Here is a 26,749-nt window from a genome sequence, read left to right as displayed (position 1 = left end):
TAATTAATGAGAAATTATCTGAAAACTTTTGAATATACTTTGGAGTGTATAGGGTTAAATTTACGTTCAGGCTTTAAGCACATTCAAATCATATGCGTATAAAGTGTGGACGAATATTGCTACGTTTACTTTCATTATGTATGCGTATGCTCATTAGATGTATACACTTCTATAAGTCAGGAGCAATCAATATTTCTGCATGGGCTACAAACTTATCAGCTATTCTCGAGCGTATGGTAAATCGACGATGAAAATTTGTGTTGTAGAATTTATTCCCATAGAAATAGGTTACCCACTTGTCACTAGACGGCACAGAATTTCGCGCGTTCGATGCCAGAATTCGAACCTCGATCACCACATTTAACCACGATCGCATACATATGCACATTGAGTTAAATTTCACGTCGTAAAACACAAGCCGACTCTTACGAGCCGTTAACAAGTTTGGCAAGTGTGCTAAAATATTATTAACGTTGTACTGAGTAAGTTCAATCGGGTAGGTGGTAGGTAAATACTTGTCGCGTGTTTTTCACGCGGTCACAACTGCTCCACGGGCGCCGGGTGAATGCGCTAATTCGGTTGCAACACGCCGGGTCAACGGCACGCGTCCACGTGCCGCACTGCACTGGTGCATCTTTCGGCTGGTCACATGCTCATCCCGGCGTGACACTGATTCATCATCGGACATGGTGAAACCCCGCGAGTGGTCTCCTCTTCTGCCGTAAGTGGGCGGCGCCCCTCTCCGACCGAGCACGTGTGCCGACGCAACAGTTGCATTATGCAACTCTCGACTACAACAGTCTTTGCATCAGTTAACGCCGAGGCTATCAACCCTTCACTTGCCTCCGCTGCTGCCCGTGGACCGTGACGCTCTGCGATTGTTTCACGTGTCCGAAGAAGTCGACTTTTGACATGTGAATATGCATCGGATCGTGTTGGACTCTTGTCAGAATCCAAGTAGAAAGCGGTGTTGCAACTCAACTTCCTGATCGTATCGACTAATTCGTGCATTTCATTGGATCGTGGAGCTCAACTATGAACCATTTTCTATCGATCATTTATATCAAACTTTTCTTCCTCGTTGTATTTGAATAGATTCTTGATGTCCTGTTGCTCATTAAAACACATAATATGTTTCAAATAACACGTGCGGCAATCGTTTTCTAAGCTTGGATACATTATCTATGAATTAGGCTTCTCCGCATGAACTCTTTATTTTTTATTCCGCGAAAGTTTAATCGCAAATCTTCAGATACGCCCGTTGATTGATTATCTCGTAGGGGTTTTTCTCTTTCGACTTGATATATCGAGGGCGTGCCAAATTAGATGCGTTTAATCATCAGTCACTTTCCTAACGATTATGATGATGATCCACACACGTCAGCCGGTCTTTGCTGCGTTTCCGTTTCTAGACAGATTCTCATTTTTTTCGGTCCATGTGAAGCGTGCTGTGCGGGTCCCACGTACAAAAATATGAAAGTTACAATCGAAACGATGACAGCGTTTGGGGTCACCCGTGACCGGATTGTTGCGAGAGGCTGCAATCTATATTGAGCTTCATCTCTGCAGTCGATGTACTACAAGTAAATTATATCAATGTATGGATACTTTAAAAATTCATAGAATCGTTATCGCTCGCGATACACTATCGGGCGACCTTCGTCGATAATCTTCGTTTGCAAAGTATGAACATCGCTAACGACCGATTTTGTGTTATATTTATAATAATTTTTATTTATATACGTTGTCTGACCTATGATTAGTATTTTATTTATAACCATATATAAATATATACGATTGATGAATAAATATAAATAAATCATCATCACGAGCGTTTGATCGTGATGCAAATTCGATTTTAATGACTCATTATTGTATAATTTGAGATGATGATGCTCACGTCTGTGCTATTACGCCAGTTTATGATTGAACAGTAGTTTTTAGATCTCAGAAATGTCATGCCTGAATCGCATATTGGCAGTGTTTAATTCCATTTGTAGTAAAATATTTTAATCCCTATAAACACCAAAAATTACATCAACGCAAATAGTGACTTTTTTATACGATGTACAACTGCATTATCCATTTTTTATTTTGCTAAATTAATATTCTTATCTATATGTATTTATAACGGTCATTCATGGTCACAAAAATAATGAAAAAAAAAAACAGCAGTGGACTTTCTTAATGCCTGATATTGAATCTTTTATCTTTTTTAAATTAATACGAATAATGTTTAGTTTTAAGTAATTTATTATGGTAATAGTTTTGAGCATAAATTCTTCAGCAGCTATAATTAAAATTTGTACTGCTTTAAAGTTTGAAACACTTACTGCTCTATTATTTTTAATATTAAATTTATTGGGCTCGTATTTTTCAATTGGTACAACTGGTCGATCTGTCATTCGCATGGCGACAGTTCATTATCATTATCAAGATGTTTTTGGGCCAGCTTGATTGGTTGGGCTCGCAACATTGTTTGTCAGATGTCAACATAACAAATCAAGCGTGCTCTCCGTCGCCGCTCTGTTGTTATTCCCGCTTCTTTCGTCGCTCTGAATACCTTCGCGTCCTACATACAACTAAAAAAATAAAAAATAAATTTTTTATGAATTCATGCAACATGCAAAGCGTTAATTAAATAAAATAAAATTAATAAATAATACATATATAATATCACTATATAATTATTATTTTCGATTTCATTTAACATGCTTCTATTTTTTCTTATTAGTTCTTTTAAAATTTAATAATACCTATTTTAGTGTATTTATTATATTTTTTAAATGTATACGTATTCAAATTTTAATGTATCGCAGAATGAGTTATTTTTTACTCATGCGGAAGTACGTAAATAAGTAATAAAAATATTAAATAAAATAATATATTCGTTGCGTATTCATGGGGTGTTCAATGTTCTAACCAACGCTCGCTCGCTCACCTAACCTGTCCCAACAGTTTTAGCGCGAGCGATATACTTCATAATATATTTCTAAAATAAATTATTTATTGCCTATTTATATTTATGAATGATATATGTTTTTAATTCACATGATCGTCCTATATTTTTATTCTGAGCATATGCTATTTTTATTCTAACGTAATATCGTAATAAGAACCTTGAACCTATATCTCATTTATTATATTTTTTTGCCGTAATATGAACGTTAAAAATGTACATAATAGGAACGCTAGGTTCATATTACGACAGTTCTTTTTACAATATTACGATTTTAAATAAGTGAGAATCAAATGAAGCACATCTAAACCGAATTTTGTCCAATATGAGAGCGCAAAAAACAATTATCCCTTCTTAGAAGTCAAAAGTCCACGTCAAAAGCAATAAAATCGTGCCGTCGCCGTCACGATTTTATTGCTTTTGACGTGAATTTTTGACTTCTGAGAAGTGATAATTATTTTTGCGCTCACCTACTGAACAAAAATCGGTTTGATTACACTTTGACTATTATATCATATTTTGAAAACAAACTATGGAGCAATATGTGAGACTCGACGTCTGTCGACGTACTTCTTCCGCTTATTTTCTTTTTAGGATGACTTGTCTTAGTTTGTATTTTCGACTTGACCTAATGAAAGTTCTAAAACTATAATTAGCTTTAGAACTTTCATTCAAGTTGAGTTAGGTTAGTTTTGGGTTTGAACAGAAAATACGTTTCGTAAGCATAAAATTTTAGAGCAGTATATAATTTCACTAGCGCTAATCAGTTGAAATGTATTTTCGCTAGTAGAAATATATATCTATTAGTGACAATTTATTTGGACTTAACTAGTGAAAATACGCACTCACACTAACATTTAAGATAAATTATATTTTCACTGGTAAAAATATATATCTACCGGTGAAAAAGAATTCCGATATTATTTCACTGAAATGACATATTTCAAAAATATTTTCGATATAAATGGGGGACAAAAGATGGTTAGTTAGTGGTCGTTTTTTAATACTCCGATTTAATTATTTAAATGACATGCATTTTTCTGGCCAAATTCAAGGTGCCCCCCCCTTACCCCCTTAAATGTTGTCCCTGATTATAACGCATTGGGCTTACGATTGTCAGCTTACAACGGATGATTTTAAAAAAATATATTGTTTTTTATGACATGTATTTACAAATATATTAATATCAATTAGTATTCGATATTTGAGTAGTTGAAAATAATCTAGTAGTGTTACACCTCAAGTTACATTTATTTAGATAAATTAACCCACTGTTTTGCGTATGTTATACCAATTTTGAATTTTTCAATGCGCTCATATTGGAAATGACGATATGAATTGAATATATACTTGTTTCATTTAATAGAGTCACTTTGAGGCTTATCTTTATATTTAATTTCACAACGTTATTTCATTGGACCGCTTGTGTCGAACAAAGTTATTCGACATTCGCAGCGCACGGACGTCGCTATACATACGTAAATGATAACGACTGTTGAATGATTGATTTTAATAGCTTATAACTCACTATTTAAACATAACAAAATAAACCAACTATTTTTCATTTATGAATAATGACGAAATGGATAGACCTCAAAGTGACTCTGTTAAAATAAACGGAGTATAGTTGCATTTATATAGTAAGCTGTGCATATTTCATGACACCGGAGCTCACCGTACGAGAGTTTTTCTTACAGATTCACTGCTTTATGGTGTAATATGTTAATATGACTTCAATCGTTAATCATCATACACGTGTACGTTTGTTTGCTGTGTTCGAATTGAACCCTACGCTTGTTCAAATTTCGCGGAACGCGTGCGTCACACGAATTTGTCGGTAATTTTAGAAGTAAATCGCGGCAAGGTTAATAGGTGGTGCCCGAACATGCGGCCCTGGTGTGTGTGTGGCGTTCGTAACTGGCCTCGGTCGCTCTTTGACGTGTTCGCCACTTTTTAAACCCTATTATCGTCGAAATTCGATCTATTCGCGGCGGTCGAGTAGGTACACCTCCCGCGAGAGGGAGCGGGAGGGAGTGCGACGAACCCGTTTGACCGTGGTCGCGGAACCCTGAAGACTTAGCTGGTCGGCGTTGCTCCGTGCAAAATTATATTCGCGTTCAAGGCTGGCCGGATTCGGTCGCACGTACTATACACACAGTGTGTCCCATAATAATGTAAACACGCGTTAATAGATTTTGCGAACCGGTCTACTACGACTATTTTCAAAGCATCGAGTAAGTTTTCACGAAACAGATTGCGAACTGTGAACGCGTCATCGCGTTGTACGGGTGTAATGAACACGCACATTACAATATGAGCTTACCTAAAACAATCGGTTTTTAACAGGTAAAATTTTCATAGTATTAAATTTTATATATACTTGTTTCTACATATTAAGCAGTGAACAAAGTTGAATCATAGTAAAAACACATATTTGCTAACTCCGCTTCTGGGTGAAAATGACTTAACAGTGTCATATTGTACCTTTAATCGAAATCCACATTAAACAAACTTAAGATATTGTTTTATTTTCCTATTTTCAAGTTCTCTAATAAGTTTTTTGTTTCTCCTGTTAAGTTAGTAATTTTACACTTTAAGCAATCGATATATGCTACGTATGCAAAAGATAAAACCTAACATAGTTTTACTTCGTACGCGAGAAGAAACAAACAATAACAATTATCGATCGGTTGCTGAAACTTCTACTCTGTTTGAAATACGTTTAAAAGTTTTATTATTGATGCCATTACCAAATTCAACAGTAACATTTCAAACTAGATCGAGATCGGTGAGTTTTAACTGTGCCATGTATTACTTGATCGTTTTGAGTGCTGCATGATCTGCAGATCGTTTGTCATTTGTAACGAATCGTTGAAAAGAAACTGACTCGACACGATACGCGAATAGAGAAAAGCTATAGTTATTAATAAAATAACATGATTATTCGCAATAAACTACTTTGATAGCTTTGTATACATTTTCTGCGATTTTATGGCACACTCCGTGCAATGTATGACGCTACTTTTTCACGCCACAATCAGAGCGTAAGACAAACGTTTTTCATTGTTATTCGCGCGACCTTTTCGTCTAACTCTTTTATACTTCTTCTTGACACCTTTTGTAACAGCGCTCGATCTGAGGTCGCGATTTTGTCTTCCTAGCTCGGATAGCCGGTGCTAGTGTTGCGACCTCCCTCGGCCGTTAGCGAGTCGCCCTTGCCTCGCCGCATACCGAGCGAACGCGGAACGGTCGCTGTTATTATTGGGTAACCTAGGAAATGATAATTTCATACAAAGCCCAATGCAAACGTTAGCGAATCGGCTTCGGTAACCTCGCCGGACAGATCGGTTCGAGTGGAACGTGTATATGCTTCATTGTGACGTAACTGCCGCAAAAAGTTAACGATGAATTTTGAACGCGCCAACAAACCGAAATTATTCAAAGTTATTGTAGTATGAGTATCGATGCAAATGATTGATCAACCTCATTGTAGCCGCAATCATTTGTCATGCTTTAATGTCGCTATTGAAGAACCGGAGGTATTCTTCGCTAGATCCATCCATCTATTCTAATCTGTAATCCATCACGTTAACAAGATCTCGGCTGCGATCCATTGTTGCTGTAGAATTGATACGTTGCTACATCGTACATATTATAAATACATATATACTGTGATGCATTTTTAACCCATTTAACAAATAACACGTTGTTCGCGTCGTTGCATGTTGCGAAAACCTTCGTTGTTGATTTAAAACGCCCACAAAGTAGACGTTGCGGGTCATGGCGTTATCGTCATGACTCTTGGTGCAATGCAATGCAAACGGCAAGGGCTTTGTCGTTCGTCTCGTTAATCTCGTTGCTGCATTAAGCGATGGCTATATGAATTCATCTCTTCTGACGCTCCGGTGAGCTCAAACTCTAATCTCGAGACTCGCCCCCCTTGTACAGACAGGCACCCTCGCGTCACTACTACTTCAACCCCCTTTATGAGCTCGGAGCTTTTTTAGTATTTATGTACGTTACCGCATTTAGCGCGACCTCAAGTGCGTTTATTTCCTACCTCCGTGACTGTAAATGTAGATGAATGCATACGTTCAAGGTTTCCACGCGCATTCTACAAAAATGATCGGAGGCTAGTGCTTCAGATTATGGATAAATAAACATAAGCTCAACAATTTATTTTGGAATCTGGATTATTTTTTATATATATTTTTTATATAGTCTTATGGTGTTGCACGTCGTTCTCTTTAATCGTTTAATTTTATGTAAATACACTATGGGTTTAACCAGATGTTTGCATTTGGCCAGAAAAATGCATTTCATACCATTTTCATGCCACAGTATTTTTTGTACTACACGTCCTTAATGCCAGCTATTTTTTAAATTAAAAAAATATATGTCAAGTGTTGTCACAACAAAATAATATTAAATTAATTTCTGTTTTATTAACATTTTTGCCAGTAGATATATATTTTTACAAGTGAAAATATAATTTATATGGCAGGTGCTAGTAAAATTATACGATTTCAATACTTATCATTGTTTATTTACATGCGATGTATAAATGTTACAGTGTGTATTTTTCTGTGAATTTAAAATACATTTTCACTAGTAGATATATACTATATATTTATATTAGCGAAAATATAATTTGATTGATTGGCGCTAGTAAAATTATATGCCGCTCTTTAATGTCTATGAAACTTAATTTGACAGTTGCGATACGTCTATTTGTTGTTCAAACCCAAACCTTACCTAATGAAAATTCTAAAACTAGAATTAGTTTTAGAATTATCTAGCGTTCATATTAAGACTTACAATAAGTGAGAATTTAGCATATCTAAACTTTTTACAATATTACGATTTTCAATAATTGAGAATCAGATAAAGCATATTTAAACCGAATTTTGACCAATAGGAGAATGCGAAAAACAATTCTGTGCAATAATGGTGCCGACGTGATTTTATTGCTTTTGACGTGAATTTTTCACTTCTAAGAAGGATATTTGTTATTTGCCTTCTTTTGTTGGTCAAAATTCGGTTTAAATGTGCTTCATTTGATTCTCAATTCTTGAAAATCGTAATATTGTAAAAAGGGCTTAATTCTCACTTATTGTAAGTCGTAATATTTTTATAAAGTTACATACATTTAGCGCTTTTTCTTAATTGCTACTAATATATCAGTTAAAAATAACGAATCGCTAAATTATTTAACCGTAAAATAATTTATAAGTTAGCGTCGATTCGCGGATTTTTTTCTCGGAACTCATATCTACTGCCAGATTATATAGAAATAAACGCAGATTTGTTTACGTAAAGAGTCCAATCTGAATATATACACAAAAAGATCACGGTTGACTTTTTGTATTACAGCAACGCAGGTAGTCATTTTTTCTTAGATATACCGGTGCATTATCTATATTTTTTTGCTTTGCAAAATTTCTCTTTTTATCTTTATTTTTAATAGCCACGCCCGCTATAACTAATACCCAGAAATTTAATAATGTAGATAAAAAACTCTGGAATTACAGAAATTTCAATAACCACTTATATCTTTACCAATATATTTGATATTCGAATAATTGAAAATAACGGTGTATTTTAAAACTACTATGCTGATAAAAATAATCACGATTCTTTAGTTATAAATAATATGTTTCAAACAAGTGTTTCTAAATGCTAAATGCTGATTATATATAAATATTATTTTAGAAATATATATTTACGCGGTTTTGCTTTATCGCAGTCAAGTAAAAAAAATTTTTTTATATATATATGTATATATTGTAATTGTATGTATATATTTAACGTTTAATTGTGCGAGTAATAATGAAAATATTTACAATTTTAAATTGTGTAAAACACATTGCAACACCATTCAACTTTAAATGCATGTTGGAGAACAATGTGACAATTTACGTTTTTAAAAAAACAACTAATAATATACATACTTAAAATTTAATAGCTGCATTGGAAGAAAAGGTTTTGAAAATTTAGAATTCGCCGACATTAACGAGTTATTCCTTGACCAATAAATAGACGAAGAAGAATTAATTACTATGATAACTGAAACCAATAAATCGTATGTTGAAGATGATGATTCTGATAAATTAAATAAATTCGCCTCGAAATATATTGCTGAAGTTCTACGATTGGCCAGTAAATTACTTTAAGTACCTTAAATCTGAAATGTGTTTTATTTTTATCTAAATAAAATTTAAAACCATATTAAACTTCAGTCGTTGTTGAATTAGAACAAATCTAATGTAAGGCAAATTAAAATTACCATATATTTTATGGCTTTTTTACGACAAAAAAATACTGTCATTTTATATTCATGCTTCGATCTATTTTATATGAAAAAAAAAACATATAAATAGCAGTACAATTTGCGGGTAGATACTACAGAATCCATCGATAAACATCAAAAGGTCAAAAAATATAGATTCTACCTGTCCCGTGGATTACCGTCAGTGAACACATCTGATCCACCGTCAGTCAGTGGCGTAGCTAGGGTATTTGCCGCCCGGGACAATCCTTAAAATTGTCGCCCCCCCATACAATTTTTTGCAGGGTCATAAAATCAGCATTTCTTAAAATAATAAATTGATTGTTAAGCTCTTGCTATTCGTAAATTTACATACATTTTAGTTTATTCAGGGTTTAGAACCACACTAGACGATTTCATCGCGAATATGCCGCCCCCAAGCAAGTGCCGCCCGGGGCCCTCCCCCCCCCCCCACCATAGCTACGCCACTGCCGTCAGTGAACACGTCTGAATTAAATTTCTATACCTTTATTTTTCTCTCCAAATATTTCACATGTGCAAATAAAATGGATATCAATTAATTTTGATTTTTATTAAAATATTTAATTTCAACACCTCTTGAAAAAAATATTGAGAAAGAGATTATTCTGTTTATTTAATTGATTTTTGTATTGTCTTTAAGAAGTCCATAGTATGAAAATTAACACCATGGAAAAGAGTAGACAAATAAAACGTTATTCGGTATCAAAGCAATTTATTTATTATAACAAACATGACACTGAAATACTAAAAGAATATATATGTAAATAGTGTTTGATCTTGTATATTTATGTTTCCTCTACGATGAAGTAGGATCGAGTGAAATTGAATAAATTTTTAATGTTATTTATTTAAATTAAGGTGACCAGACGTACCATTTGTCCTCCTCAGACAATCATGTCCGAGATGACCCTTTTTTTAGTGTCCTTTGATGTTTTCAAAATCTGGTCACCTTATAAATATACGTATAGGAACTGCTGCCAATGAACATAAAAATAATTAATTGCTATAACTATTACAAATTATAATTTATGATATGTATGGGGAAAAATATGTCAAGATAATAAATTAAAAAATAATTATGTATGAACTATGAAAAATATCTGCATGTATTATTATCATGTGTTTGATTTCGTAAAGATGGGTGGAAACTGTGTACGAGTGTTTGTTAGGAATATTTTATGGTACTAAGATTTAAAATTTCGTAGTGTGAGTACATTGATTGCCGCCTAGGATTTTGCATCCAGTTTTGGTTTTGAGCAGGGTCTTAAGGATTAACTATGCAAAAAATATGAATATACAAACATATAATACATGTTTAGCTTAACACCATATTATTCTATTTTGGTCCATTTCAACGTATTATGCTTGAAACTTGCCTCAACCAGGTTTGAAGTACAAGACGGTGGATGATTGAAACGAGTGTTGTAGGAGTGATTATTTGATGTAATCTCGGTACTTAAACATATGACTTAATATATAATCGTCTCTCGTATATCGAGAGGCGATAACGATGACCGAACGTCGCTCAGGGCGTTTTGAAAGTGTCGCACACCTCTCCGATGCGCGCTCGCGCGACTTTCACGTTTTGTAAAATCGTACCTACGCCAAAATTGTAACGCGCGCGCCCGAGGTCGCTTTTGTAACAAGAACCACGCCGTACTTTCTTTTTTTCTTCATTCATTTTAAAAACTCTTCTTTCGTCTGTCGGATCTTTCTTTTTCGACAGCCCTGCTCTCTCTCTCTCTCTCCTTCCGCGTGTCGCGCGCGAGCCACCACCGCCGCCGCTGCAGTCGCGCGCGAATTTTAGTCAAGGCGACATCGCTTATTTCTAAATTTACAATATTGGCACAATCGTTTTGGACGTCCGTCATTTTTATTGTCGCGAAAACGTTCGGCGATGCGAGGACGTACCGTTTAACTAGGAAATCGATCCGCCCACGGGCGACTGTCGCCGCCGCCCACCGCGAGTCCTCTCTGTCGGCGAGGCTATATGTATTGTGGTGCGGTGTTTTTCTGTTTTTTTATTCCTTTTAATATCATCATGTTCTAAAGTCCTTGGTTTGGTGTGCAGTGCCTCCTCCGACAGTGCGACCCTCGCTCGAACGGCTCCTAGGGCGGAACCCTCGCGAAGGGGAAAAGCCCTTCGCGGGCGTCCGATACGCAATCGCTTCAACATGTGAGTTATATTTGAACAAAATACCTATATATCTATATTTATAATAATATCTATTTTTTTAATTTATCAATATGCCGCTTTCTATGCCTATTTGTTGTATTTAGAATACGGTTATATTATACTTTGGTCGCATTGGCGGAGGGAATAATAACATAATGTTAATTATTTATTAATCAATATTGTGTGTATGTAAAACGTTGGATATTTACAACGTGGCGCGTTTAAAAGTAGTCCCGGGAAAGTAATTATGCATGTTTGAATGGTGAGGTTAATGGGTATATCTGCTACATATAACTCAAAATGCGACTTCATTTAGCAATCCATAGTTATTTTTAAAAATAACCTTCAATTGTATTAACGGTAATAATATCATTTAATATGATACATATATCGAGGTCTCTTGTTATAATATTGGTACGAAGGTACATAGGTTCAGTTCCTTATTCGATAGCGATTGCTTAGCATAACAATATATATATTTAGCAGTTCAATATACAATATTCTTCCTACTATTGTTTTCTAACTATGAATTAAAAACCGAGAACGTTATTGAATCTGACCAGAAAAATGCATGTAATTAAATGAAATACTATGAATTTTAATGAAATCGACCGCTGCCCCCCCCCCCCACACACACATGACGCTGGAATGACGTTCCTGATTATAAACCAGAAATTCTTGGGTTATACCTTAAAGACAATCTTAATAAAAATAGTCTCGAATCTATCCCGAAAAAATATTTTTAAATACGCCATTTCAGTGAAATCATATCGGAATACATTTTCACCGGTAGATATATAGTTTTACTGGTGAAAATATCATTTATCTTTCAACTGTACGTTTGCATATAATCATTATTTATTTACATGCGATGTGTAAATGTTATATGTGAAGTCCAAATACATTTTCACCAGTAGATATACATTTCTATTAGTGTGTAAAACTCACACTTGAATGAAAGTTCTAAAAATAATTATAGTTTTAAAAATTTCATTAAGTCCAAAATACAAACTAAGCCAACTCCTAAAATATGCTGAAGAAAAAGTACAAACACATTTGTCCATTTGTTGTTCAAACCCAAACCTAACCTACACGAATTAAATAGTTTTAGAATTTTTATTAGGTCTGACTTGATCTAATGAATGTTTTAGAACTTAGGTCAAGCTCAAAATATAAACTAAGCCAACTCATCTCTCAGGGAAAATAAGTGAAAGAAAAAGTACAAACATATAAAATTCAATTTAACTGTTGCGAAGCGTGCAATTGCTTTTAAACCAAAACCTAACCTACGCGAATTAAGCAAAACTCAACTTGACCTATTTTAAAAGTTTTAAAATTTATTATAGTTTTAGAATATGATAGCTATCCTAACCAATATTACTACAGACTTTTAATATGATTAGTCAAAGTATATTCAAACTGAATTTTGGTCAATAGGAGTGCACAAAAACAATGATCACTTCGCAGAAGTCAAAAATTTACGTCAAAAGCAATAATATTCGTGCCATCGCCGTCGCAGTGGGAACTTTTGACGTGGATTTTTAACTTTTGAGAAGTGACAATTGTTTTTTGCGCTCTCCTATTGTTTAAAATTAGGTTTAGATGTGCTTCATTTAATTCTCACTTATTATAAGACGTAATATTGTTAAGTATAAAAATATAAAAAGTCTTAATATGAACGCTCGATTACCGAACATTTACACTGCGACGGCGAAGGCACGATTTGATTGCTTTTGACGTGGATTCCAAACAGGGTCAACTTAAATTTGGCCAGAAAAATGCGTGACATTTAATGAAAAATACTAATCATAATGAAATCGTAATATAAAAAAAAGATTATCACTGACCGTCCAATTTAGCCGAATGACGTCCATGTTTTTTTTCATTCACAATAGTTGTGAATTGTTCGATATTGCCATTTCATAATTTTTTTTCGGTTCTCATTGTTTCAAAAACATTGTCTTTCTTAAATTTAGACACAGGTGGCGATTTCTCGCGCGCTCATATTATTATGTCACTCGTTCACTCGCAACGCTCGATTCTCGAGCGAAACACTTTTCGTAAAAGATAATTTCTCCTGTCGAGTTCGGTAACGCTCGCCTTTCTTATAGTTTCTCTTTTGTGCATATTCACTTCCTAGTTTCACCTTTGCCGATCACGGTTTTCTATCGGCCTCCTTCGCGAAGCGACCGACTCCCTTTTACCGGATTGCAGCGATATTGCGCGATTTATTTTTCTTCTCGTGAAGATGACCACCCCAGTCGAAGACGAAAGTCTCGCCGCCAAATCGGACAAACACAAATTTTTCGCTCATTAAACACGCGATGGTTGTGTATATTAAAAATATTAATACGCGGCGGTAACATCTGCGGTGTTTGTTGACTTCGTATATGTGCTAGGGATATCACTGTCGTCTGGGCCACCCGCGGCGATTCCCTTTCAGAGGTTACAAACTGTCGGATCTAATCAATATTTGCTTTCAAAACACTGATGTGTACATACAAGCATTGACTATGAATCATATTATTGTAAATCAGGCATGAATAATGCCAAATTATATTTATTAATTTAAATCAAAATCCACTATGTTGACTACATCTTCAGTTTGCTCTATGTACATATTATCTAATGCCTTTTGTCCCTATTCCGAATTCTTATTTGCTTTCTTCCTTTCTCTTTTTTTAGGGAGGGTGTTAGTTTAGCGCATCGTGTGTTCTCAAATTGTTTCAATCTACAAAACTATTTAGCTTAAATTAAATATTCAACTGAAAACCAGCATCTCATCGTGTCTTTCTCAAATATGTTTGCATTACATTTTATGGGCTTATATTTTTCGTAGCAAATTTTTTATTTATTTATACTAAGAAAATTCTTCACAGTAACCCATGGGAATAATATGAAAGTATAATGTTTTGATAATAATCCTTTAAACGCCTGCGACTAATTAGGCAATCACCTGATATTTATCTTCACGCGTCAGTATCTCTTACTGAAAATATATATTAAATATTTGGTTTAATGATAAATGATGCTAGTAAAATAATCTTTACGATTTTTTTTAATAATTAAATTTGTTTTAAAAAAATAATTTGTTCTAAAAAAATAATCAATAAGTGACTCGCCGGTAAATCACTGGCGTTTAATTGGTTAAACTATTAGCTACGAATCAGAGCGATACTTATAAAGAATAAAATCAGCTTTTTCTGAAAAAATTGAGAGCAATCTATCGAATGCCTTCACATCTGCACCACTTCATAAAAATTGTAATTGTATTATAGAATGGCCGTTTCCTTTGTCTGTTTGATGCAGAAGCGTTATAAAATAAGGCAGAAATGCCCAGTTCCATTCTCAACGTTCGCAGCGTTTCACGAATACGTTAAAAAAAAAATATTTTAATCATAATGTCTTAGCTTACTTACTTTCACCCCTGACTTGGCAGACCAATATTGAAATTTATTAATTTATTTAAATACTTTGCATAGAAAAAAATAATATATATATGTATAAAAACAATTAATTAATATATAAATCAGAACAAAATCAATACTTTATGGCAGATGATTAAAACGTCGGATTGGGGAGTTATACACTTGAGATTAGGGGTCATTCAAAAACGAAGTTATTCCAGAATTGTGAATATTCACTACCAGCAACTTAAATAAGTGCTTTTCCAAGTACACCATAAAAATCATATACCAGCATACATAAGTCAAAATGCTTAATATTTATATTCCTTCTATATATGTGATAAAGCCTTTTCCCCGTTTTTATAGTGTTTATACAAGCCACACAGTGTCCTCGAGCTCCTTTATTAAGACAAACCCCATAGGCTATATTGCATGATTTTTGATGCTGATGCAATCTATAGACACCTAAATTAGTTACGACTTCTGCGCGATGAAGCACATTAGTATCCATTTTATAATAAAAAAAAATTCATAACTTTTTTAGATCTGCTACCAACTGAAATTTTGTATTGGTAGCAGATCAAATATCGTCTAAGTAATAAGCACCATTTCTTCATAATTTATTCACAAAAAATCATGATTATGAAACAAAGCATTATAGTCTCTTATGTAATTAATTTTAGTTTGAACAATGTTTCATTAAAATATTTTTAGCGCCTTCGATTCACATCAAATGTAATTTATTGTCATTTATTTAACATTGACAGTGTAGAATCTGTACTTGTCAAAATATATAACACATGTCTTATATAAAAGAGTTTTATATATATTCTTTAATAGTTCACCAATAAATGGTACTTGTCAAAACAGGTACCTCTGTGGAGATGTGACTTCATATTATTTTTTATTAACAATGTGTGTTTCATTAAAATATTTTTAACGCCTTCAATTCACATCGGATTTAATTTATTATTATTTATTTCTACTCGATATTTACTGTAAAATCCGTACACCTATTTATAACAAATAGTTTTAATAGTTCACCAATAAATGGTACATCTGTGGAGGGGAACGGCACAGGATGCACAGATGTGTCTGACCCATTTATGAAAAAGTGCGACTTCATAGATTTTGTAGTGTTTGTGCTTCTTAGTATATATTTAAATTTTGTCGCACTGATTATTCCGGAACTCACATTTAATGCAATAGACATTTTTATTTTCACTCTTATAAAATATAAATTGAATTTATTAATTATCCTGAACCTTTCATTTATACATTATACATACACGTAAATCGGAGAGCTCATAAGAAAGACCCTTTGACGATCCCTGTATATGACTCGCGACACCCGCCCGGGGTGGTCCGGACCTCCTATAACGGACACACATTCAAAGGACATTCAATGGCGAAAACACAATTTAATTGACTCTGCGCGTATGTAAATACTTTTCTATCATAAATCTACAACGTCTATCTTCTGCACATAGAGATAATCTACGACTGACGCATTCAGAGAAAGCAAAACGAAAGGCGGCTACCATTAATTGTGAAAAATGCGTTCACATGACGGTTAATTGGCCCGCAAAGCAGATAACGAGTTTATAAAGTCATTTTTATGCTAATTATGCCATTTTTATATTTAATCTTCTCGCGTAACATTTTCATGTCTTCGCACGTGGAATATAAATCGTTTGATTCTTTCACGACTTTTTTATAGATTAAATTTATATATAGGTCATTTTTTGTGTAAAAAAACCTTCTTCCTGGGCAGCGCATCATTCATCATGGTCTGGCCACCCGCGACGGCTTAATTAATTAATTGTGCATTATGGTCGGATGCTGGAAACAGGGACGCTTCTGAGAGACTTGCTCCCGGGGGCGCTCACACATCACGCACTAATCCGAATCTGTATTTATTTGTTGAATCATACTTTTTGTATATAATTTTAGGACATTATGCGTGTCTATTTTTGCGTCCCAGTTTCCGTAATTGCAAATAGTATGACACATATGATTCACTTATTCTGTGCTTCTTTTACTCCATGACTCACTTCTTGGTATAATTGAAAATTATCGTTATTGCCTTATAAAGAGGGTTTTACCTATTATAATATTTCGGTATTCAACCCTTTTTTATGCGCAGGATTATATACTAAAATCCCAGTAGCAGAAGCTCGTGGGTGGCGAGATAGTATCGAAGATCGTTTAGTGGGTATATACTTTTTTAGGGCTGTCCGCTTGTCATTCAAGGCGGTCGTATCAATTTTGAATATGTTCAAATTGATTCGGTGGGTGTATGAATGCATCATTGAGTCTTGACATTGATAAAAGGGTGCTGTTATGTGGATCATTGCGGTAGGACCACCGTGATGTTAGACTTTTTTATCGATGCACATAAAACGCTGCATTTGGGATCATAATGGCGCACACCCAGACCCTAGAAAGATTGATTGCTTTTTAAAATCAATTATTTACACTTTGATTTAATAATGCAATATATGGCTGTGACGAAAGCGTTGACATGCAACGTCAAAAAACAATAATTGTTAATTTGCTTCGTTGCGGTGTTTGAGCGTGGGTGTACCTTTGGCAGTGTCCAGGTATCAGCGCCAAGGTAATTTTTTTTTTGGCGGTGAGGTATTACCGTTTGTTTCTGTGGGGCTGTTACCTACTGGGGGGTCGTTCCGACGACGTTGAGCCCCAGCTGCCAGTTTAACTTGAACCATCGCGTGCTAAAGTCGCTCCGGTAAAATCCAACCCTTTGAAACTGTGCGGTCATCGCAGTTTTCTTGCACTATGTTGACTCTGTGTCCGTGCTGCAGAATACAGTGCGACCTGTGTATGCTATTTACGAGGTGATTACATCATTTTAGTAGTGCTCGACCCACTTGTGACATAACAACGGTTTACGGTTGCGAAAACGATCGCCGAAAAGCTTCGTTTTCACTCATCCGAGTTTCTCTCTCCGCGCGTGCTTTCTAAACGTATCAAATGATGAACTCCCCGATGGAAAATAAATTGTTATAGCTCAGTTTTTCCCTTCGTGCGTGCATACTAACGCGAGCAATTGGAAAGTGGCTTTCCTTAATTCATACGCCCATGGTTGTTATTAAGAGAGAGGTCAAACGTTCAATTTCAATTTACAATGCCTCCGATGCTTTCTAGCGTTGTCAAATTATATAAACGTGTATGTGCAAATCATATTCATTCTAAATTCAAGGCATATCGTACATTCAACATTATATGTTTGAATATTCAACTTTATTAAAGATAGATAATCGACCTAAATACGAGCATTTTTTACATTGTAAATGCCGTCTTAGTTATCTCGACGATGACACAGTAATGATACTTTAGATTTACCTTAATTGCTATAAGCTCGTAACAATAAGGTTTTTATATAAAAGTTTACTATGATTACTAGCAATTACGTGCTCGATCGGTCTCGACTCGACACCATTATATACCTACTTTATATTGAGTCGTTTAGTTGATTCAAGATTTGTATTTTTTTTAAAGCACTCTGCTTATCAGCGAATACCGTTAAATCCTTGCGATTGTGGAATCCATTACTTTGCAATAATCATGTCCTTCATACACTTTCTCTGATAAGATAAGCGCACTAACGGATTTTATGCTTAAGTAAAAGGATTTAAAATAAAATACTTGTACTGATAAAAAAAAGTGTTTTTTCGAAAATTTGTGTTTCTTTAAAATCTTATGAAGCGGATGGTATATTTTAGTATCCGTAGTATTTTCCTTTAAAAAAAATAACGGACAATCATTATCGTCATTTTTATCGTAAGGCATTCAAATTTGCGGATTCAGTAAATAAAGACACATGCGCGATGATGCGTTCACAGCTCGGAATCATAATTTTGAGGTGATAAAAAATTTTAGAACCGAATTTAATTTAATTTGGATACATTGTCTGTCTATATATTACCTAAGCGGGTTACTTGTACTTGTACTCTAAAATTATTGTTATTTTAATAATAGTTATTGTAATTTAAAAAAATATCTTAATGAATTGAACACCATTTTTTCCTCCCAATACTCAAATTTTAATTGAGTTACTTTGTACTCTATTCCGATCCTTGATCCCATTTTTAAGGTTTCAGTACTCGAAGGTTAAGTTACTCAAGACATAGTATATTATTAATTCAGAATCCATGTATCAGATATTATTTATCACAGCTTAGAAATAATCATAGTGTAATTTTTTGGGTATTGTATGCGTACAAAAATATTATATGTTACTACCATTACCCTCAAAGAAAATGATGATGATTGGATTGCTTACTTACAGTTATTATACTTTGAAAAAAATGGCATAGGTTTTTTTTATTGGTCGCAATGATGTTATTTTATAAATTATTGTTATTGTCTTAAAAATGTGCATATTGCGAAATTTACGTTTTATATTACGTTCCTTATGGTTTGCATTATTTATTTTTATGCCTAATTTGAGGAAGAGGCGGGGGGGGGGGGGGGGGTGAAAATAGTAATTCCTTTTGAACAAATTATAAAATAAAACGTTGTTTTTTTTTATATTTGCACTGTATTAGTCTTGTAGTATACGAAATACGATCATTATATCAGGGCTGCTCAACGATCTACTTATCTATATAAAATATCATCGCGATCTACCAATATGCAAAAGTTCCCAAATAAAAAATGCTTAACCGTTTGAATGCCGTAAGGACGCCGGTGTCCACTTTCGTGTCCGTTCCTAATTTTGTAAAATTATGAAATAATTTTTTTCTTCGATTTTTAGGTACTTACTTGTATAAACTAGATTTTATTTTGTTCACACAAAACAAAATTTTTCAGAAATTTTGCTTGGCACTAAAAGGATTAATTAAACATTTCAGTAGATAAAATATAATCATATAAACAAATAGAAACAGTAAATTCTACATTAGATGAAATATTTTTAATCAGATAATCGCAAAATCAATATGTTCATCACTCAAATGATTTTATATATCCCAAATACAATCTCTGTATTTTAAATATAAATCATTCTGATGTTTGATTATTTTCAATTCTAGTTCATTCTGACTTGCTTTAAATATTGTAAAGAATTGACTTGCGATTTCTTCTATATTGATATTTTTATGAAAGGAATCTGAAAAAATAGTGTGATATTTTCACTATTTTCAAAATCTTTGAATCCTGCCTTAAATTTATTTTCAACATTTTTAATTTCAAGGATGTGTGGATCGATCTTTAGTTTTTGCGGTGCATATTTCAGTATTTCTTGTATATTCTGTTTCATATTTAACGCTTTGACTGCCTGCCATGTGACGGTCGGTCGTCGTAATATGACTTTCAGTTTATACAACTAAAAATTATCATGGCCCTATATTTATTTGTTTTGTATGTTAGTATTGGTCTAGTGCAGGGGTCTGCAACCTGCGGCTCGCGAGCCGCATGTGGCTCTTTTGACGTCAAGATGCGTCTCTCCAGTTCCATGCGAAAATATTAATAATTATTTTATTTTAAAAACTCATAAAAAATACTATACTGCAAAAAAAAACTTTAAACAGGATAAAAACACTCAACAGAGAACAGTGAGAATAGGTGGACAGCTGACATTTTTGAAATGTGGCAACACTGTTCTGTTTGTTTAGTTATTGGTGCATATGAATGGTGTTATATGAATAAATATTATTTCACATTTAAAGCTATTATTTTAAATCAGAAATCAAATAAACAAATACCATAATATTAAAATAAAAATGTTATTGGCTCTTTAAAAACTGGGAAATTTTGTAAATTGTAACTTTTGGCTCTTCCGTCTCAAAAGGTTGCCGACCCCTGGTCTAGTGTGAATGTTTTTGAAGCAGGCTGGTCGTCGTATTTTATATATTGAAAAATTTGTTCATTGCAAATGTTTGTTTTCAGTAGTAAAACAATAAAAACAAATTGGTACGAACGATTTTATTTTTCTGTATATAATTACACAAAAGTAAGTAAACAATATAGAACATTTAAGTAGTTTTATCAAAATATAAATAAAAAAGTAGCTAATGAATATAAAAATGCCATATACATATATATTGGGTTGATGCAAAAGTTTTGACGTTTTTATTACATCACGGTAACGCGCGACCACATGTGGCGGTGATGACCCAACATAAGCTAAATTAATTGAATTGGGATGTTATCAAACACCCACTCTATTCTCCAGACCTTGCTCCTTCCGATTGTCATTTATTAAGATCACTGCAAATTTTTTTTAATGGTAAAATATTGATGCAATAGAGCAGGTAAAAACATCCCTTAATGCATTTTTTGCATAAAAGTCAACGGAGTTTTTACTTCAATGGTATTAAAAAAAGTTGATAGAACGGTGGGAGAATGTTGCAAGAACCGATGGAATAAATCAATAAAAAATTGTTTTTATTTCATATAAAAAAAAACCATTAAAACTTTTGCATCAACTCAGTATAATAAATATTGATGCTTTTATGCCATAAAATGGTCGGTAGTCGTTAAAATATTTTTATTTAAGCGACTATATAGTTATTAAATTAAATATTATATATCAAATCCTGTATTTAAAATTTTTATAAAATAATGAATGCCCATGATATTTACTTTGGCCTCCAGATTTTCAAGCAATCAATGTACGCATGGAAGTCAAAAGGTTAAGAGTGCATTTCTGATCAGTCATTCGACATTTTTTTCACAATCGAACAACATCATTGATTCTAAGTCATATATTAAAAATATTAAATCATTTATATTATGGGCCAAAAATATTTTTGAAAATTACTTTTTACAATTATTTGTTAAATATTAAATTCATTGGTGAAAGGGCTCTTAACCCTTTCACTGCAGCTGTTTTAATGAATTAAAAAAATTGAACATAAACACTTAGTTTTGATTTATAAAAGGGAATAAACATGTCAATTTACATTAAAGTATTTTTTTTTAAATATTTGTTGAACATTCAGTGTGAATGTTGTTCACCAGGGGCAAACATCCGCGGTGAAAAGGATAATAAAATAAAACGGCTTATTATAGATATTTAAAAGTTTTAAATTTGAGTATATCTTCTAAAATAAAGTGATCTTATACATACGATCAATGTATGTACATATATACGTACACGCCGTATTGCACTTTTACGCACGCAAAAACAATATATGGAGGTTATAAACAGTTTTGAATATAGAACGTCGCGTCTGCTCTATAAGTGACCAGCGAACAGATACGCAATTAATTAACGACCACCGCACCCAGCGCAACGCATTGGTTGATTGACTGATAAGACCACGTCGAGATTTCGCGAATTCCTCATCATGTACCATATTGTTTAAAGTGTTGTATCGATTCTTGTGATTTTACTAATATTTGTCTCCGTTTTGTCCTCAGGTTGCCGGTGGCGAGCGAGTGCCCGACGGGCGGCCAGCAGTCGGGGCGCGTCTCATCCAACCTGCACCCGGCTGGTGGCGGCATGGCCGTGAGCCGCGTACCAAGTCCACCACTACAGGACGGGAACACCCCCGTTGCAGAAAACTGGTGCTTCACACAGGTGAGTGTCCACACGGTCATCGCACCGCGGGGCGATGAATTCTCTCTCATTGATCGGAACCGTTGTTCCACCGGCACCGCGTTGTCACGATCTAATATCATCCCGTTCAATGACTCCAATGCGCAATGACGAAACGCTCTGTGTGTGTATGTATGTACGTAGAGTAGAAACTGGGGAAAAAATCGGCGTCAACGGCCGCGCGACGGTGACCCTCGAATCTCTCGGTTTTATCTTGCTCGGCGATGGTGGCTCTTCTAGTCCGTATCTCTCGAAAACCACACTTGTGCATCTTTCGGTGCTTCTCTCGAGATAAGTCTTCCTGTGATTAGTTTAATCCGTCGACTTATTCTTAGTTTTCTCGTATAGTTGGAGAAGAGCATTCTCCACACAAAACTCTTTGCAGTTGTGAATGTCTTTCTCGTTCATTTTCTTCATAATCTTGCTTCAATGGCTTTCTTTCGACGCTTCTGTTGAGAAAAGATCTCCAAGGATCATTAGTAGAATTCATATTCTTGTTCATTTTATTCGAGAGAAGTTTAAATCGTATCTATGAAGTAGCTCTAAATACTCCTCTTTAGTTGTTCTTATTCATATACTACATAAATTTGATCTTAGGGCTGCTTTAAATGCGTCACATGTATATCTTTCGTTTAAAGCAGTTTTCGTCGAATACATGTATTGATGATATTCTACTTATTAGATCACTTTATATAGAGCTAATTCAGAGTGCACCTCTCGTGTATTATTCAGTGCTTCTTTTATAAGTTTTCTCGTATGGTTTGAGTAAAGATTATCTATGAAATACGAAGATCAGCATTTTATCGTTCAAATTATTTATAAACTTGCTTTATATGGTTACTTTCAAATTTGCTTTTCTGTATCCATTAGTAATATTCAGTCAATTTAATCTATAGCACCTTAAATTTACGCATTTTCATTGTTTCTTTCGCTTTACTTAAGATACGTTTTTCTGTGACGCTCTTCTCCTACGCATTGAATTTACTCAAGAATCTTTGACACAGTTTCTTGATTCAGAATCTATATAACTATTTGCGTTAACACAGTCAGTTCGAGAGCTATCCATTTCATCATTATTCATAATTGAGAAAGATGACAAGTTTGAGTTTACGTCTCTACTATTAGCTTTAAGTCACACGATACTTATAATTAAATCAATCAATACAACAATTTCTATTTCTATTTATGCAAAGATGCTCTTTACATCTTATGAGTGATTTTCCAATGCAATTAAATTTCACACATTTTTCCACTCTGGCAAATGGTTGATCTCATCTTCTACAATTTATTTCAAAGATTATCTGATTTTATGATTCTAAAATTATTAGTTTAAAATCCGAGAGTGGAATGTTATGCTACTTTTTCTCCAAAACTATTTACACATTTTAAATTAATTGTATGAAAAATAAGTAGGATACCACTTTTTACTTCTAAATATGTATTCTATAATACCCTAGCATTGAATCTAATAAATCAATTCCACTCCATGTTATATGATATTTACTTCAGATTTTCTCTGTGTATACCTGAAATGACATTCGCTCTAAAATATGTTTTCACTGAAAAAATGTAATTACTAAATTTTTTGTTTCTAAAAATTTGATGTCACTGTATACTAGAGTCTCCAATTACTCGAACCATCAACTACTCGAGTATCGAATATTAAAATTTTAAAATACTCGAGTACTCGAGTACTTTCGAGTATTTACCAAATGTACCAAAATAGCTATTATTCAAACTCGTGCACATATAAATAAATAAATAAAATACTTAGTATGTTAATTTTTACAATTATTTTAACTTCACGAACATACTTTTTAAAAACAATAATACAAAAAGTGTCTCGAATTTAATATTACTGCTAACCTTTGGTTTTATTATTCCCGTTATGGAAAAAACCCTTTCCGTTGCTGTTGATGTTGGTCTTATTGTCATTAACGCGTTGGATAAGGCTTCTAATTTATATCTGTTCGCTTTTTATAGATATAAAATTTTTTGAACTCTTTTTATGTTCTCTTCTTTCGTTCCCTTCTCTGCTTTTCTCTTATTTCCTTTGACTATTGACAAAATAGTATTTTGTAATTCTTCTTGAATAGATTTTTTTTCTTAACAATATACAATATTCTACTCCTTCTGATTAATGCGAAGAATTTAAATCTATATCATTCGAAGATGTATTTGGGTGAATCCCTTTCACTCTAGAGCTAAACGGTTCGCAAAGAACTGACTTTACTTTAAATGCCTTTAAAACACACAATTGTTTTGATTTATATTTTAAGCTGAGGGATCAGTATAAACAATTGACAACACTTTACGCTACAACTGCATAGTCATAAAACCTAAAAAAAATTTTGTTGATATTTCATATTGTTCATTGCCATAAATTAGATAAGTCGGGACTGTCGAACAGAAAACACAAAAGAAATTTCTCCGTCGTACCCACTAACATAGCCGACGACCGGAACTATGCAACTATGGAACTATGAAAAAATTATACCTGATAGTAACCGCTCTAGCTCGGGACTTCGGGCATAAACGCCAAATAAAAGCAAGACGTTAACCTTTACCGGACCGAGTTAAAGTTATTTTTGTTTCTGAAATATTAAAAAAAAATTTAATTTCGAGTATTAATCGAGTAATTTTCAAAATACTCGATTATCAAGTACTTGAAAAATAGACAAAAATACTCGAGTATCGAGTACTCGCTTACTCGAATTGGAGACTCTACTGTATACAGCGAGACAAAAAATAATATAAGAGATTTTTCAAATTCACTTGGAATAAGGCCATATTTGGCACTGTATGCGGTGAGGGGTTCATATGTTATCTTATTAATCATTGCTTCGCTTTACTTGAGAAGTTTTTCTGTGATCATAAATAAAATTCAGTCGGTTTATTTTTTAGCGCTTTTAATTTAATCGAGAACTTTTGCCACGGTTTCTTAATTCAGAATTTATGTATGTGAGAGAAGTTTTTCAGTGAACATAAATAAAATTCAGTCAATCCATTCTTTGACACAATTTTTTTAATTAATTATCTATGAATGTGAGCATTAGATTCAACTGCTGAAGTCATTTAAACTTTCGTTAGTTCTATTTTTCCATAAGTTTTTTACGTTCTTTCTCATTTGTGGTTTAATAGTTATCATATTATTGAAATCGTCAACAGTTTTATATTCATTAATTATTCAGTATTTGATTCTTCCTAATAGCTTTGTTAAACAATGAGCTGCTTATTTATTCTTTATTATGTTTTCGATTTTAGCGCATTTTCAGATTTCAGATAACTTTTTCAGTATAAGATCATAATATGTCGGGACGCGAGACGGCATAAAAGCCGGGAATTCCCGAGTTGTGTCAACACAGAATCCCTATTTTTTAGTAATACCTAATCCATGTCCCTTAATTGCACATGCTAGTTTATATGTGTACAACTTAATATGCGATCGATTAATCTTGCTACGTAATAATGATGTACTGCAGAATATGATAATGATTGATGAAGCTGGTGATTTCAACACTCCTAATTGATCACCTAAATATGGAATCTATGGCTCGTTACTAAAATAATTTTTCTCCTACTTTTGACGTCACGCGCAATTATCCTTATTTTCAATTAGGTATGTGTACACATACTTAAGAATTTTATAATTTTGACTGTCCGTTGATTGCTCTCTGGTTATGAACGAGGTCCGATCGCGCCCACATTATCGGCGCCCCCTCGTTTTTTTCCTTGGTGAAAAATGTCAATGATTCGAACACATTTCAAATCGGCACGCCGTGACCGTGAGATCGTAATATGACTACAATCGCGTCTCTATTACACCGAATTTATTACGTTTTAAATCACGTCTTGAAAGTGTAATCGATCAACCCGTCGAGTGGCATGTTGGATTTACACAGTCACGCGCCAAATATCAACAGTATCCGAGGCTTTGTGCCTCTATCGATCGACCTTATTGCAGATTCGCCTCGTTCTCCGTTGCAAAACGCTCTCTCACATCGACGAATGCGGTTCAAATTAAAAATAAACCTTTCGGGGGCACTTGCCTCGGCGGCGGCACAAAAAGAGCTTCGACGAGCTTTAAGCTCTGGCACCGAAGCTACAGCGGCGGCGCCGAGAGGACATCTCGTTCCAGTTTACGATCTAGCTTCAGCCGTAAACATGTGTTAAAAGAGTGTCTTGCACGAAATTCGCATACGAATGCCGTATTTAGGGCTGTCTGCTATTTTCCACCCCCCTACTACCTACCACCAGCCCACACCCGTTTCTTTCCCTATCCCCTGCTTTGATATCTATATATGTATGTTTGGTAGTACGCTGAAATTTA

At 34.0% G+C, this 26,749-nt stretch overlaps 1 protein-coding gene and 1 long non-coding RNA gene across 22 annotated transcripts in view; one reads left to right on the top strand and one right to left on the bottom strand.

The window, feature by feature from the left end:
* The window catches only part of rdx (BTB/POZ and MATH domain-containing protein rdx), a 208,177-nt gene that overhangs the window by 174,182 nt on the left and 7,246 nt on the right, over nt 1-26,749 (top strand). For 10 of the 21 annotated variants that reach the window (XM_088204915.1, XM_088204916.1, XM_088204912.1 and 7 more), the window contains 2 exons: nt 11,341-11,445; nt 22,242-22,401. In XM_088204915.1, the coding sequence (XP_088061041.1) occupies nt 11,444-11,445; nt 22,242-22,401 (162 nt within the window). In that variant the 5' untranslated portion in view covers nt 11,341-11,443. Of the gene's footprint in view, nt 1-10,078; nt 11,270-11,340; nt 11,446-22,241; nt 22,402-26,749 lie in introns of those variants that run through there. The other 11 variants (XM_088204927.1, XM_088204923.1, XM_088204928.1 and 8 more) reach the window with 2 other exon arrangements.
* LOC148226422 (uncharacterized) lies at nt 40-2,602 on the bottom strand. The gene is made up of 2 exons (XR_015812405.1): nt 2,415-2,602; nt 40-2,115 (listed from the first exon to the last, which is right to left on the bottom strand). It is a non-coding gene; the product is annotated as an uncharacterized LOC148226422 (long non-coding RNA).

This window comes from Plectrocnemia conspersa, unplaced genomic scaffold (assembly GCF_051122295.1).
Source record: "Plectrocnemia conspersa isolate PC_06_02 unplaced genomic scaffold, ASM5112229v1 ptg000014l, whole genome shotgun sequence".
In the NCBI taxonomy this organism is placed as follows: Eukaryota; Metazoa; Arthropoda; class Insecta; order Trichoptera; family Polycentropodidae; genus Plectrocnemia; species Plectrocnemia conspersa.
This window is presented reverse-complemented; position numbering and strand designations above follow the sequence as displayed.